The 16150-nt window shown below is 35.4% G+C and overlaps 2 protein-coding genes across 2 annotated transcripts; one reads left to right on the forward strand and one right to left on the reverse strand.

The window, feature by feature from the left end:
* The first annotated feature begins 920 nt into the window (after nucleotides 1–920).
* Nucleotides 921–5743, forward strand: LOC136802431 (protein spire homolog 1-like). The gene is made up of 2 exons (XM_067059163.1): nucleotides 921–1286; nucleotides 3823–5743. Exons 1-2 carry the CDS (start codon nucleotides 944–946, stop codon nucleotides 5274–5276), a joined length of 1797 nt encoding a protein of 598 aa, XP_066915264.1. The 5' UTR covers nucleotides 921–943; the 3' UTR covers nucleotides 5277–5743.
* Nucleotides 5744–6234: 491 nt separating this feature from the next.
* LOC136802432 (uncharacterized) lies at nucleotides 6235–9913 on the reverse strand. The gene is made up of 2 exons (XM_067059164.1): nucleotides 9593–9913; nucleotides 6235–6812 (listed from the first exon to the last, which is right to left on the reverse strand). Exons 1-2 carry the CDS (start codon nucleotides 9837–9839, stop codon nucleotides 6595–6597), a joined length of 465 nt encoding a protein of 154 aa, XP_066915265.1. The 5' UTR covers nucleotides 9840–9913; the 3' UTR covers nucleotides 6235–6594.
* Nucleotides 9914–16150: the final 6237 nt, after the last annotated feature.

Consider the following 16150-nt stretch of genomic DNA (forward strand, 5'->3'; position numbering starts at 1 on the left):
TCCCTTTTGACAGGTTAAAACACATATATCACATTTACGACGAATTTTTATTCCATTTCTAACTTTTCAGATGGAAATCTTTTTTAAAAACATTCGTTGACCCTGAGTGATAGTTAGCTGTAGTAGAGAGCTTTGTAACTGCTGTAAAGAGTTCGAAATATGATGGTTTTTTAACCGGGGTTTGTCATCAATATCGGATATTGCTGTCTACGTTGTTATATACTCGACGACTGTATAAACGCTTTTTTTTCATAAGAATACCCAAAATTTTTATAAAGTCTTCAGTTGTTCTTAACTTTCTGGGTTTTAAACCTGAAAATCTTCTTAACATGTTCTTATTCTCACCATGTTTTTGAGTACTGTTGTTCATTTTCCTAAGAAATTGGGTGTTTTAGAGTTCGCTGAAGCATTAAAATGTTCTTAACTTATTCTTAATATTTTGGCCATCGAAGCCTCATGTTCTTGTATAGTTTTTTCTTATATAAAAAACGTGTAGTGACTTCTTTCATCAGCTTGTGGTCCTTGTGGCTACACCGCGATTTAGGTAACCTGTTGCGTGTTCGTGTGTGGGAGAGATAAGAGGTATCATGAATCATATGTTCAGTTGGTGGAATTGGAATTGTGGTTAGTTTTCTCTTGGTTGATTGAAGTCAATTGACGGATTGACTTTTTTACAAGTGTGCCCAGATTCGTGTGTAGGTTTGGTGTAAGTTGAGAAATACTGCAATTAACCTCATCGCTTGATCTATTTGATTTCGAATTTTATCACTTTTGATATCAAGAGATACTGAAGTTTTCATTTGAATTGCATTTAAATCTATTTCAGCATATATGATTTGAACTGCTTAAATGATCGATTTGATGGGCGTGCTGCAGGTAATAAATATTTCTTGACTTTTTTTCTATTTTACCATAGAAAACACGAAAATTACAAAAACAGAAAATGCAGATATCCGAGGTGCTGAAACTATTCGATGCATCGCTCAGCCAGGAGCAGTGCTGGAGTATCGCTTATGGTGTTTGTAAATCATTGCTGCTGAAGAAACGTGAAGACATTCAACGTAAAGAAAGAATCAGATATATCCTAAGTCTGGATTCTCTAATCCTGACACAACGTGGTGAAATTGAGATTCTCCATTCTGAACCAAATCTCCATGAAATCCAAAAAGAATCAGAATTGATTTTCTCTATTGGGAATTTGATTTGCAGATGTCTTGATTTTGGATTAGATGAAGTGGATATCTGTGAAGTTCGCTTTCAAGATGACATGGCTGAGCTCATCGGAGGTAAGGCTGAAAAAATTCATTTTATTATTTTCTTAGAGTTCTTTAGAATTGAGTTAGTACGCCCTAGCTGCCACATGACGTCAAAAAAAACGACCATATAGCGTCAGTTAAACGCCAGATGAACGTCGTGTGTCAGTCTTTTTGGAATGCGCTTGAGCTTGAAGTAAAACTTTTTACTAAACACCCCTATATCAAATACCGCATTCTAGTAAATCAAACATGATTAGTACTAAGGCTGGAGTAGGAAGCTTGCATACAATGGTATGTAATGATAAAGGCGACCCATTTTCTCAAATTTTTGTATTGACAGTGGCTGCCAAACGGTTGGAAAGTCTAATCAAATAATGTATTGTGGAGATCAATGGGTTACCAATGTTATATGTGATTAGATTACTCCTACTTATAATCACTCCTAATGGACTTTATAAACAAATTTAATTGAACAGCCATAGAATTAAATATTTCTTGATAAATTTTGATTGAAACAGTACTAGTTATTTTGTATCTGCATAGAGTTCACAAATTTCCTCAAAATTCAATTAAAAGTGAAACGATAATTTCTTTATTTTTGATTTTCTTTCGATATACTTCGTTTGCATTTGAATACTTTGTTTGAATACTAGGCCATAGAATCAAAACCTTAATCGATAGGAGAACAACAGATTTGCAGGATCAAGTCCAGGACGACCTTTCATAATTTGGATTGTCAAGAAAAAAAATTCTTTCGAATTCACTCGAAATTTGCTCAAACTGAAAAGTCTATTCTGAACCTTGAAGTTGTAGATTTAAGAAGTTCGAATTAGAGAGGTTTGACTACTCTACAACACACCTCATTACAGCGGAAGGTGGGCGAGAAATCTCGTTCCAATTCAATCATTGTCCTCTTTAAAACCAACTTAAGGTTCATTACATAATTTCCGTTTGCTGACCAACTTGTCAATTCCACTGGACATTCTTCACAAATAGTTAGAGATGCTTTTTTCACAGAAATAATCCTGTTTGTTAATCCATTTTGAATTGGTAAAAAGGAAATCGAATGTAACGGTCTTCATCCTGTTTACTTGTCAATTAAAATGCTGTATTTAGCCGGCCGGGTGGGATGGGTTCTGTCAAGATAATCGAAGGCTATCCTATTTGTAAAGATTCAAGAATTTTTAACCAACATTCAGTGCCTTTCTGCCTTTTACTCCTTTTCCAGTAAAAACCTATTTTCTTATTCTCAATACCGTCGATTTTAAATAGCTTTGACTATCTTATAATTTCGAAATTTTAATACAGTTAAGGAAAGGTTTGCCCGAAGATTCCCTGCTTTTATGGAAAGTCGGCTTACTGAGTGAAAAATGAAACCGTAAAAATCAATTCCTAGTGAAAATTATTATTCTAAGAATTTCGGAATTTTGGACTTTCAGAACCTTGGGTCGTGAACATTAAAATGAAACAGAGGTGTCGATAAAATTTCTACAAACCAATTTTCACAAAATGTTGTTTTTTTTCAAACTGTGTTTTGACAGACGATAACAATCCTTAGAAAATTACAGTAGGTATTAAGTATCATTGATATTGTTTAATTTGTTTATCATTAAAAACGCGTGGGAAGGGATCATGATCAATTTCTACAAAACGAGGGATTTCCGGAATATGGACAGACCGATAGACGAAATATGCTACTCCGGATAAAACACCGGATTAATGACTTTTCGATGTTTGTCACCTGTGCTCAGCTTAATTAAGTGGCATATCAAGCAAGCTATTTCTCCTGACTTCAATAACAAGAATTACTAGTAATAAAGAACATCGTAGCTTCATTCACTTACTAATAAGCATCGTATTCTTTTACCTACTTGGCCTTCTTTAAACGCGTTATTCAAAGGGCAAACTTATTTTACAAGATCGAATTTAAGCTCTGTCTGTTGGAATACTGTTTATGTCTGTCAGTCCGTAGATAGCAATATATAAATAAATAGTTTGCATACGATAAATCATTTCACCACATTACTTAGCAGAAAGCTATGCAGCTCACTCAGCAAGTCAAATGACACAAAAAGAGGACAATCACCCTGCTGTCTCGTTAAGACTGAGAAATAAATAAAATGGAGAAAACCCACATAATTTCGATCCTATATTACTCATTTTTGACAACAACTTTGTAGTTAATCCAATTTTCACAAAAGAGAAATAGGAGGATTCAAACATTTTCAGTAAAAGGATTCAAACATGATTACACATCCCATTAAATCAAATGCTAATTAATAAAATGTCACAGATTTTTCATAAGAAATATTAAAATTCAAACACTCATACCAACACAACAAATTTTTCTCAGACTCGGGAATATAGATTCCAAAAGCTCTATTGTTCTTGAAATCTGTCCTAGTTTAACATCTTGCTTTAACGAGGAATTTCATATAAGAACTATTGCCAAACTTTTTATCGTGATGAAAAACTGTTGTCAAAATTTCCTAATAGAACTTTAAAGCCAATTCTTTTAACTAACTCTATTGATCCTTTATATAATTTTCTCTTTCGTTTAATTCAGGAATGGTGCTACAGAGCAATGAATTCGATGAAGGAATAGGTGATACTGACAGCCTCGGTGAAAATTGGAGTGAAAACAAAAAATCCGATTCTTTACGAAGTTTCAAATCGTTGGTTGAAGTTTTACGATTCTGTGAAGCACGATTATTACGAAAGAATATCGAATGCATAGGAAATCATTACTCGAACGTATCGCAAGCTCTTTACTTAGAAGCATCTGAACTAAAAGCATTCTTAGGGCATGTTTTGCACGATTTAGACACTTCCGAAAAACCGACAACTTATAGTTTCCAGACTAAAACGTATATTAAAGAGTGGGCTAAACTGTGGATTGAAGTTATGGGTGAGGTAAGGCAGAAAACGAAAGAGATCAAAACACAAACTGATGAATCAGCAGAAATTATCGCTCCAGAGACTGAATATTACAAATGTACACCATTCACTAGAGAAAACTTAGAGAACACTGAAGAATTACAAGCTTCGATCAAATCTTCGAAATCGCTTGATGATCTTGAAACACTCCCTGAAGACGCTGAAAGCCGAATCTTTGATTTTCTGAAATCTAGAGTCTCAAGTCACGATGAGTTAAACACTTCACGATCCATGACTCCAGATAGCCTGGATGACCTAGATGATCTAGACTTTGAACCACAAACCAAAGTTCCGTCAAAGAAAAAGAAACTCGGTGTCCATGATAAGTTAGTTAGAAAAATCTCCGATTGGGACCAATATAGCTTGGATGACACTTTAGAGAAAGACTTTTTGGATGGAAACTTCGAAACTAGTGATGATAAAAACACTGACAATAAAATTGATACTGAACTTGAGTTAGACGATTTTTCAGATTCAATGTCATCATTGAGAAGATTTACAGCACCTGTGCTATCCAGCCATAAGAAAAGGATTTCGAAAAGTGAAATGTGTTTACATCAAATAGACATTGATGAGATAACCACAGAGAATTTCGAGCAAGAAGATTTATGCAAAGTTGGTGCAAGCTTGACTGAGATCTTCAAAATCAGACAAGAACTGACCAGAGCGGAGTTACAGTTCAGTCAAGATCAGGATGTGTTAAAACAGAAAAAATGTTTCGGTTGCCACAAAAACAAATTCACATTTTTCCAACGAGCTAGAATGTGCGCTGTATGTAAGAAGAAATACTGCATCAACTGTTTGACAGAAAACGTTCCAATTCCGCCATCTTTAACCGAAACTCTTCCTCCCAATGTTGACGTCACATATAATGCAAATCAACCGTCTTCCAACCTTGTACGGTCTAAAAGTATGCTCCATGTTGGACCCTCTACAACCATCAAACAGTTACCATGGCAAAGAGACGCTAAAGTGAAAGGTGTTCGACTGAGCATGTGCAATGAATGTCATGTGTTTGTGGACAGTATTAAGAAAGAGCGAGAAAGAATCGAGTGGAAAGTCCAACTGGACTTAGATTTGTAAACTTTTGTTTTTCACTTTCTTTAGAAAGTAATAACTCACCCTTTTTTCCCAGCTGTAACACAACGTTGTTTCAACGTTCCTCTAACGTCAAATGGACGTTGTGAACATTACATGGACGTTGAAACAACATTGTGTGCCAGCTGGGATGGGATAGTTACTTGATTTTTTTTGAAGATTTGAATAACAGGCTGGTACTGTTTTGTAAATTGCAAATCTTCTATGTTTCAGTAAAGGGGCCGGGGATGGACTTTATTAACCCCCATCAATCTTGAACTTGAGTATTGTGTTCTTCATTTGAGCCATATCATTCTTTGTGTGTTTACCCTTTTGTAAATAGCTTAGTTTCGTGAAATTTTTAAAATGCATATTTTTTATTTCATTCATATTCGAATTATTTATGACGCATGACAAAAGATGAATTTATCCCATTATTTTAATTTTGAAGATTTATCAAAATAAATAATTTGAAAAAAATAATGAAAATATTATTCTTTCTTCGAAAAATCCTCGAAAAAATCCATCCTCCAAACAGGCTAAAAGAAGAATCGCTTTAACTTCAGTCAGGATGTTGTAATGGAGGTATTCTTATAGTGCCCAAACCTGATTTCTATCCATTTTGATCCATGTTGATTCCCTCAGACCCTTTATGTTGAGTTTTCCCAATCTCATACCCAGAGCAACTTGGTAAATAACTAGTTCAAGAATGGCCCAATAGAGCTCAGAATATAGCCTGGAAGTCCATAAACCCCTCCCGAATTGAAACACTCGAATAAATTCATCAATTAGCCCAAAAGCGACTTTTTCGCCTGAACTCCAAATTTCGAAAACGAGGAAATAAGCTAAACTCTCAATAGATTTTGATTATAGTAGGCTCAAAGATTCTTGCTCCGGTTCTAACTTAGGGAGACCACAAGTTGGTTTGAAAAAAGTGTAACAAAGGAAATTAACGATGAGGAGGTATAATTAGTCTTTCTTTGACTAAATATTTTATTTCAATTTTATCTCTAAAAATCTTACAATTTCCGATAAATTATAACTCAAAATTCAATGATTGTCTTAAAAACGATCATCTCGTTGGGCTGCCTTCTTTGAAAATCAAAATCTTTTTGTCTAAACTTTCGAAAACAGCCATGATAGATACAAATTGTCAAATTCTTTCAAACTATAGTTGCGTTCTTAATTAAAGTCCTAACTTATTACTACAAGGAAAGCAGTAAAACAAACCATCCAAGTTTTCCTCTGCTCAGAAAATTTACAAACTTGATGACCCTTTGAAAGACAATCATATCAGATGAAATTAATTCTTAAAAATTTTCGTTTAGAGATCTTTGAGGCAAAGGAAATTATCTTTCCATGTATTTGGGTCAGATGGCTCGGTCATTTGAACGCAGTTTCTGGTCATCTTGGGTCTGTAGTTGTAGAATTTGAAATGGTATGGAGAGTTCTTGGGAACACACAGAAAGTTATCTCCCCAGTGGTATCCTTTGGGTTCTGATGGTTCGTTGACACGGCTGCATCTCATGTTCTTGATCGCACCTAAGGATGGGAATAAAGAGTTCATAAATGGTCAATAAAAGCCAATAAACACCCCTGGTGCTGTTTTTTAATTGGTAACCATCAACGTCAATTTTTAAAATCAAGATAATGCAGCAATTTCCGAGCTAAAGTCGTTCCTTAACACCGAATTTGTTTGGTGTCTACAAAGATTGCTTAAAATTTTTATTTTTCAGTATTCTTATCAACGATTTGAACGAGGAGATCATTGAAAATCTGTCTGTTGGACGCACAAACATTTTATGCAATAATGCCCCCCTCGCATGGTTAAAAAGTCGTTTCAATTGCAGAAACTATGCAAACTTCATATGAGGTTTTGATAAAATAGCAAAATAAGCTTATTTAGATCTCAATAGCTACTTTGACAACTTCATAAACTTTATTTTGTGCGTCCGACAGATTTATGATAGCATTTTTTTTTTTTTTAGAAAAACAATGTATAGACTATTGACGATAGCCTGTAAACTATCAACTTTTAGGGAGTCTTATCGTAAACCGATAAAATTATGAAGCTCTTGCTTCCGAGATGGAAGTACTAGCTCTATCCATTTTAGCTGTGCGTCCGACAGATAAGTTCAATATAATTAAAACAAGAGGAAAATTAAATTTAACCAATATTTGGATCCCCGAATTTGTTTAAGGCTTTAGGTACTTTCTATTATTAATTATATTATTAAACTATTATCTTCAGGAAAATGACTTTTTTTTTTGCGAATCTGAAAAAAGATATTTGTGCGTCCGACAGATAAGTTAATTAACAACAAAATACACTCAAAACTTAACTTAACAACGATTCTTCTGACCTCGAGAAGGTTCCACTGACAATTCTCAGTGAAACAAACGATCACTCACGCATTGCATCATTCACTTGCGTTTCAAAGGTCATCGATTGTGTCGAGGAACGGCTGCCACTTCGATACACTTTGAAGAAGGTGTATTTGTGGAGTGATGGGTGTTCGTCGCGATTTTGCTCGCGGTTCAAATTCGCACTGCTACCTAAACTGCATCCTGATAAGCTGATAGAGTGGCACTACAACGAGGCCTCTCATGGCAAAGGCCCTATGGATGGAGTTGGTGGAACGATAAAAAATAAAGTCTTTCGAGAGGTCAAATCGTTAGGAATTGTTGTCAACTCGCCACGAGACTTCGCCGATCATGCAAATCGCCTCTGTGAGTCGGTGACTACAGTGTACCTGCCAAAAAGTGATTTTTTCGAAGAGCCCCAGGAAATCGAAGAAGCACCATACATAAACGGGACTCTAACGATCCACAAAGTAAATCCTCAAGGGATCGCATTCTTGGAATTTTATCGTCTATCGTCCGACGAACAACCATTTTTTACCCAATACTACAGGAAGGCCGACGATCCCGTAGTCTGTGGTCATAAAACATCTGCTGATGGTCCAAACATCTGTGCCCAATGTTCAAAGAAGTACAGTGATGGTGAAGAATGGATTGAGTGTCCCTCCTGCAAACAGTGGTACTGTACTGATGAGTGCTTTTCAGTTTAAAGGTCCGGGCTTTTTTCTGTCGGACGCACATTTTTATTTCGATGTAGATAGTACTTTTGAGCATTTGCGAAAGAAATTCCGAAAATAAAGTATTATAATACACAACTATCCACTATCAATCGTTTTTTTTTGACTCTAGCAATGAAAATTTCTTGGAGTTTGGCTCCATCAACTTTTCTAAAAATTCTGTCGGACGCACAACTTTCTTAATCTTCAGTTTACAATGTAATGGGAAGAGATCTTTAAACAAATTTTATGGACTGATAATTGTAACCGTTTAAAGGTTTGAAAGGCCAAAAGTTTTCATTAAAATACAAAGTTTGCCTGACAAGCATCATTTTTGTGCGCCCGACATGTGCATCCGACAGAAAAAATTGTTCTGTTTTATGGAGGAATAAAAACTCTGCCTTAACTTTAGGTAATTCAATTTTCCTTTTGGAGAAATGACGAGTCATAATTCTAATTCAGTTCAAAAGTTCAAGTTTGTAGGCCTAGTACTTTCGATAGAATTAGGATTTGCCCTCAAAAATTTTGAAGTCCATTTTCTATCGCGTGCGTCCGACAGACTTGAATTTGACTTTACTGAAAAAAGCTGTAAAGAGTTTGATTCTTGGAAAGTTCGCTATTAAAAAGAACCCATTAGTCCTTATTTATAATAATAAGCTTTGAACCTAACTCATAACTAATTTTTATTCAACTCTGTCAGAAGTATCGATTGTGCATCCGACAGAATTTTCAATTAAAAAACAGCGCCCCCTGTCTCACAGCCTCAGTGAAGTTTTTCCTCAGTGGGGATAAAAATTCCTATTGAAATCTCAATGGGGATAGATTATTCCAAGGTTAAAAAATCAAGTGGGATGGTTTTGGAGTGCAATTTTCAAACATTGGAACTCGAATGGGGATGAAAATAAAGTCAAATTCTCAGTGGGGCTGAAATTCCATGGTATTTTCCCACCGGGGACGAAATCTTTGCCAAATTTTACAGTAGGACATTTTCTGTTCATTTTGGACTAACTAACATGAACCCGATTCGGATTAGTATTTATCACATTTTAAAACGATCTTCGTGCACCTATTTTCTCAATGAAATAGTTAGACAGAAAAATATTGAGTAAAAACAGTACAAAAACAATTCATAAACATGCGCAGCTGGCACACAACGTTCTTTCAACGTTTATTTAATGTTCACAACGTCCCCATAACGTTAGATGAACGTTGAAACAACGTTGTGTGCCAGCTGGGTTTACATACCACGGTATGACCAGCGGATCCCGGTGTTACAGATTCGTCCATGCTCTCTAACATGACACAAGAAGTTGTCCCCATTCTTCCATTTAGGATCAGATGGTTCAATCACCTTGACGCAGTTCATCTTGGGGATACGTCCTTTGAAGCTCCACAAAAATTCCTCAGGGAAAGTAGGGTGTCGGCAACCAGCGTCGACGCAAGTTGCAGCAAAGATGGCGAGAGCCAAGAAAGCCAGAGTTGTTTTGCCCATGATTGTTTGATTGCACAGGAAAGTTGTTTGCTTTATTTGTTCACTTGTTTTAAGCTTTGAGATGCTTGTGAAAAGTGAATGGTGTTTTTCATTTAAGATGGCCTTTTTATATCATTTTGAGCATCTCGAACTTTGAAAGTATATTATTAGACATATCCCTATTTTCTCATAATTTGGGCCACTCTACTCTAATATCTTCAAAAATATTTGGAACTTAAAGATAATATGTAATTTAACAAGTTCCATCCCAACTATTTTGACAAATTTCTTTTTTATTTCCAATATTTTAATTAATATCATATCAGATTTGAGATTTTTAGCACAACATTTGGTTTTTGTGTTAAATTCATTCAAATTTTCCCTACTGAATGAGGAATGATAATCGGTTAAAATGTCTTTAGAGCAGGAAAGGAGTTGGGAATGATTTCCGCACTCTGGTAAAGTCTACATCTTTTGAACATTTTTAAAGAAAAAAGTACCATGCCCTACCAACGGGGTTCATTAACAATCCATTCACTTACAAGCACTTTCTACCGTTTCTCTGGCTGTAGCTCGAAGTAAACACGGAAAAATGTAAATCACATTTTGTGCTCTTGGTGACACAGGCTGGTTGAGACAGGGATGTGGAATCGTATAATGAACTGTTTAAATCCAGAGAATCACTGACCTTATGACCGAGGGCCAGGCACGTCCATCAGCACATACTGTCCTGCTCAAGTCATATAAGAACATTCTCAGTGATAGAGTGAGGATTTTCTTTTAGTCCATGAGCTGAGGGCCAAATTTTGAGATTTTCGGCTCAACGAGGCTGTGTCGACCTGAGTGCGGTATTTATTCGGAGTACGGCTCCGAATAAATAGTTATACGGAGTAATACTCTGAGCATTCCAAGTGTTGTCGAACCAAACGCCCAGATCACCCGCTCTCCCCCATTACGAAACATTGTCAAAAATTTGTCTTAACCGATGGCCTAATGGCGGCCGCCCAAGCTAAAGCTCTAAAGAGCGAGTCAGTGTGACAACGGTAATGGTATAACATCTTATAGTATTTCTATAGACCTTATCGGGGTTTTTGATTTTTCTTAAAAAGTGATGCATTGTAGGATTGTTTAGGGAGTATTACAATAGAATTCCATCGAGGAATTCCTAAGATATTTCTATTGTAATACTCCCTAAACAATCCCACAATGCATCGCTTTTTTAGAAAAATAAAAAACTCCGATAAGGTCTATTGCTTATACGATACGGAAGGGGAAGATTGCAATATAAAACCAGATATTTATATACCAAAAGATTCCAAGTTTTATGTAGAGTGGATATTTCTATGTTAGCAAGGTCAAAAAGTGATGGAATCGAAAGATTTCGGGTTTGGACTGAGGAGTGGTATGCTGTTAACACCTCAAAAATTGAGAAATTTACGTCTATTCTAGTCTTACACTTTCGTTAATATTTCAAAAAGTAAGAAAGATATAGATCTGAAATCCAGTTATACTAGAGGTAAAATTCAAGGGTGCTTTTCTCAAAAGGGACAAACTTTTGGCTTTAAAAACTTTCAGTAGTTTAGCCTCGCTAGCTATGACTTTTAATCCTTATTCAGTCATATACTTTATGCTTATAAAGAGAGGTAGGTAAATCTTACTTCTGTCAGCCAATATATCGGAATTTTCTTTCAGACAATTATATGCTAGAGAAAGGAAGATAATAATTTTCCTTCTTGCTGAACCATAACAACAAGACATATTATCAAAATTATGAGACAAAGGACAAGTATGCTTTATGCCTCTCTGAAAACTTTTTGTTAATCTCTCAAAATGCTTAAGCTTATTTTGTCAACGGTGATTAAAGGTTTTATTTTTACATAAGTGCTCCCGTTTTATATCAGACACATATTTCATATCAGGACAGTGTCTGCCTTTTGTCATATAATGCTGATATAAGCAAAAAAATGTTTTTCTTTTCCTTTTTCTGACCAATCTTGCTCCACATCCGTGTCGATCCAATGTAAAAAAGCTTGTAAATTAAAACCGTGTCAATTCAAATTCAATATCAAAAAGCTTGTGAATTAAAATTGATGAGTAAGCCCAGAGGAATGTAAAGAGATGGAAAAACGGCTTCTTGAAAACAATGGAAAAACGGCTCGTCATATACCCACTGACCTTTATATAACCCTGGACCAAGCAATATCTGCCATCTTTGATTGGAGTTTTTTTAGAATTGGTACCCAAGGAGAAGCCATTGCAATGCTAGAAATTAACGTCTAACGCCGCTACATCATCAAAAGAATTTGAGGGAAAGTAGACCTAGCTCTCTCGATGCATTTACACCACTATCGAGTAGTGCCGACATTAGGGTACCAATTTTCAAAAAACTCCGATCAAAGATTTTGCTTGGCTGGGATTGAGAAGCTTTGTCCAGGGTTATATAAAGGTCAGTGCATATACCAGGTCTCTTGCCCTTAAGAGAGTTTATGTCGAGTAAATAGGTTTCTTTTGTTGTCGCTATAAAAAATCTGCATAATTAGCGTGTTGTGACAAAATTCTTTTGTTTCAAGCCTGATTATGCGCAAATCTTTAGGGCTTATACTTTTGGTACACCTCTCCTATACGAAAAGGTACCTATATCTTCTTGCTCAGAATTTCCTAGCGATTCTACTGATATAACCGCATCATGCATGACCGCACCATAATATGGAAAGCTAGAGCTCGAGAAAATTATAACTTCATCTTGATTTTACTCGACTTCTGACAGTTTTACAAGAACCAATTTAATATCACCGCGTTAAAAATTTCTTTTGCTATATATTGGTAAAAATATTGCTCCTTATTCTTAAAAATTGAACTAGTAATCGGCAAAAAAGGAAAAACGAATTTTCATTTTTATCGTCAAATCATGTAAACACCGTCCGATTTGTATGGCGAGCCGTCTTTTCTGGACTTTCATTTAATGACCTAATCAACGTTTTTACAATAGATCTTTCAATAGAAGTGATCGTTGAACTTTGAGTAATCAGAAAAGCTGTTTTTCCATCTCTTTACATTCCTCTGGTAAGCCAAAAGATATCACTCTTATTTAAAAACAAAACTTTCATGGTAATAATTATTCTCACTGTTCACTGTTGTTTATTAAAATGATGTTTCTAAATTTTAACCCCCCCCCACCATTTACTAAAAAACTGACGTGACTAAAGAAATATGGGGTTTAGAACCTTTTTACGGGCAAATTTCAAGCGAAAAGACACCATTTGTGGTCAAAAATATTAAGTTGGGTGAAAATGACCAAAATTAACTAGCATACCCCTAAGATATAATTACAAAATATATTGATTGCAAATTATGTAATATATTGGTATAAACACATTTTGATGCATACAAACTCATTAGCGCTAATGGACACATTAATCACTGTGAAAAATTCTTTTTGACATCTTGTGGGTCGCGATTGCTTGAATTGAATTGTTGGATTGTAATTTCTTGGTTTCAAAAAACCTTTTTTTCTATCGAAAGGTTGAAAAGTTAACGAGAGAGTAATCTTTTGTGCGTTGAAACAAGTTTTTGATCGATTTGATACGTGCTTTACTGTATCAAATTGGTGTTAAAAGTGGTGAGTTATGGTTTGAGTGTCAATATTATGAACTTTGAACTGAGTTGGTTTAGAACGCCATGTTTTGAATTGAAAGATTTTTTACTTCAAGGGAAAATATATTGTCTCGATTGATTTGAGTTTCCACCCATTGAATTCCAAGCCCGAAGGGCTAGACTCGAGACTTCTGGATGAGAAACGAAGCCATTTATTTCCCATTCAGAACGCCTGCGCCGTGGTTTATACACAAAAGCTAGACTGAAATCAAAACCTATCGCTAGATTTCAAAAACTGCACTTCTTAAAAACAAAGGAACCTCTAGACCCGTCGTCATGATTGCGGCGCGTTCTTGGCGCGTTCTGGCGATGGGAAATAAGTTGGCTTCACTTTTTCTTGCCCGGGAAAGGTTAGAGATTCTACTCTAGCCCTTTGGGCTTTAAACTCAATGTACCCTCCCCTTCTTTCACCTCTGTTTAGCTGACCAAGTGAAAAGTTATTCTCATTATTAATTTTCAATCATTTCTTGTTCGGAAATATTTATTTAAACAGTATGATCAATCAACATAGTATCCATGTTATTTTTTAATTGAGAACCCCACAAAATTTTGCCTTCTACCTATGCGTCATGTTTTACAATTAGGAGTGAGAGTTTAGTGTTATTTTCCTTGGGGATGATAATTCGAGTTCTTTTCTGAAATGTGATCGAATTTTTTCCTGTTTGAGAAAATAAATTCTAATTTTATCGCACTGTCTTCTTTACTCCAATTTTTTATTCTTACTAAAAATAATCAAAAACAAATTCTCACTGCACGATGTTGTGTTGTTTTCCACACTGGATTTTCTCCTTTGAAAACAATGGAACTCAAATCCCCAGGGAATGTCAATCCCCATCAGTTATTTATCCACTGGCTGAAAAAACCCAACTAGGTCTGTGTGAGAAGGGGGTGTATGTTAGAGAGCACACCTGTTTGTGACAAAAACTTTTGAACTAAATATGCATTTATACCATTTTTTCTAGATCATCAAGTATTGAAAGAAAATGAGTAGCTCATCAGAATCTGAAGATCCATCATTAACAGGAGATGCAACGCGAAGTGAAACCAAGATCGCTTTTGTAATCGTTGGAATTGTCATCTTGTTCATTCTTGGTGTTGGAGTTTATATCGTGTATAAGTTTTACAAAAGGAGGAAAAGGCTATTGAACAATAATGAAGTTTTACAGAGAGATCATGATATCAAAACAAGCATGGAACCTTTACCAAGTTGAATGGAAAGTGATATCTGGATGGAAGAGGGCTCTGGTTGAACGAGAAGGAATCTCCAATTGGAAGGTATTCAAGATCTACGGAAGAAGAAGTCTTCACAGCTTTTGGATTTAAAATCATTAAAATGAGACAATGGTACATCAAAGAATAAGTTAGACCTTTACCAAGTTTGATGGTGATTCATTTGTTGAACCGAATAAAACCATAGAATGGACATTGGATGCTGAACTTGTGGCTAGCCTGTCTACATTATTATGTTGCATTGACATGTGAGTTCACCAACCAGCGAATTTATGTATTGGCATCATCATTCCATTCATTAGAGAAGCAAGTTGTATTTGTGATATTCATGACGCAATATTTTTTTCTTCTACGGAAACTCCCCGTTCTTTTCCGTTCAAAGTTTGCCACTACTGGAAAAAACCGAGGTGTTTCCTTAAAAACATTACCTCGTGGATATCATGAATTGTGGTTCTGTGTTCCACGGTGTAATTTTTGGTAATCATGAAACCTAAATGAAATCGGCAACTCGTGGTTAAGTTTTGTTGAAGCTAAGAAGGTCAATGTGTTTTTTTAGTCATACGTCATTGTATGTAAACAAGGAACATTGATGTCAATTAGACTGACTGTATGACGGAATGGAGGAGAGCTTATTATATGAAGCAGCAGAAAAGTTATTTTTCACTAAGAAGCCGCAAACACTTGTAAAGCTTTGATCTGGCTCTTGACAATATCCAGTTAACAAAAATAATAAAATTCTTCGTCAAACAGAACAAAACTTGCGACATTGAACTTACGAGTAGAAGTTTTGTTTCGAGGATAGGGATGAAAAAATTCTTTCATATCAAACTTTAAATTATGTTAAATAATTATTTCTAAAAAAATATCTACAATTTATTTTAAGTTTATTGACCCATGTTTTTTCACATTCATAGGGTTATGCCCTGCCATATAAATATGCTAGATAAGTTTAGACTTTGTATTTATCTCTCGAAACTATACCAGTGGGTACCCCTTAAACCTACAAGTAATAGAGGTACCCTCTATCTGAAAATTTAGGTGGAATTTGAGGCTGAAACTTTTTGTGTTGAAAGTACGCTGTCAATGGTTTTCTTCCCTAGTAGTGATGTTTCGTAGAAACCAGTTTTCAGTTTTTCATGAAAAAATGTCCTTTTGACAAAATGGTTTTTCTCGAATAACTTTTTATAAAATAGTCCGTTTGGTCTAAAATTTTATACAGTGATTCACTGCAAAGTTACTACCGTTACAATTGGATCATTGGTACCTAAATACTTTCAAAACTGTACGTTAAAATCAAAATATGCCTTAAAATCTTCACTATTACATCTTAAAACCTACAAACATTGACCCCTTACTCACAACATACTGAGACTGTGAAATTGCAATCCAGGTGCTAAACCGTGATTCAATTGATCAAATACTTGCTGGAAATCCATTCCAAAAACAAT

The sequence above is a fragment of the Clytia hemisphaerica genome, unplaced genomic scaffold, assembly GCF_902728285.1.
Source record: "Clytia hemisphaerica strain Z4C2 unplaced genomic scaffold, Clytia hemisphaerica genome assembly, whole genome shotgun sequence".
NCBI classification, from domain to species: domain Eukaryota; kingdom Metazoa; phylum Cnidaria; class Hydrozoa; order Leptothecata; family Clytiidae; genus Clytia; species Clytia hemisphaerica.

Excerpts from the sequence above, each read along its gene's own strand:
- LOC136802431 (XM_067059163.1), top strand. The coding sequence starts at position 944 with ATGCAGATATCCGAGGTGCTGAAACTATTCGATGCATCGCTCAGCCAG. Across the intron at positions 1,287-3,822 it reads CATGGCTGAGCTCATCGGAG|GAATGGTGCTACAGAGCAAT; the intron begins GTAAGGCTGAAA and ends CGTTTAATTCAG.
- LOC136802432 (XM_067059164.1), bottom strand. The coding sequence starts at position 9,839 with ATGGGCAAAACAACTCTGGCTTTCTTGGCTCTCGCCATCTTTGCTGCA. Across the intron at positions 6,813-9,592 it reads GATCCGCTGGTCATACCGTG|GTGCGATCAAGAACATGAGA; the intron begins GTATGTAAACCC and ends TCCCATCCTTAG.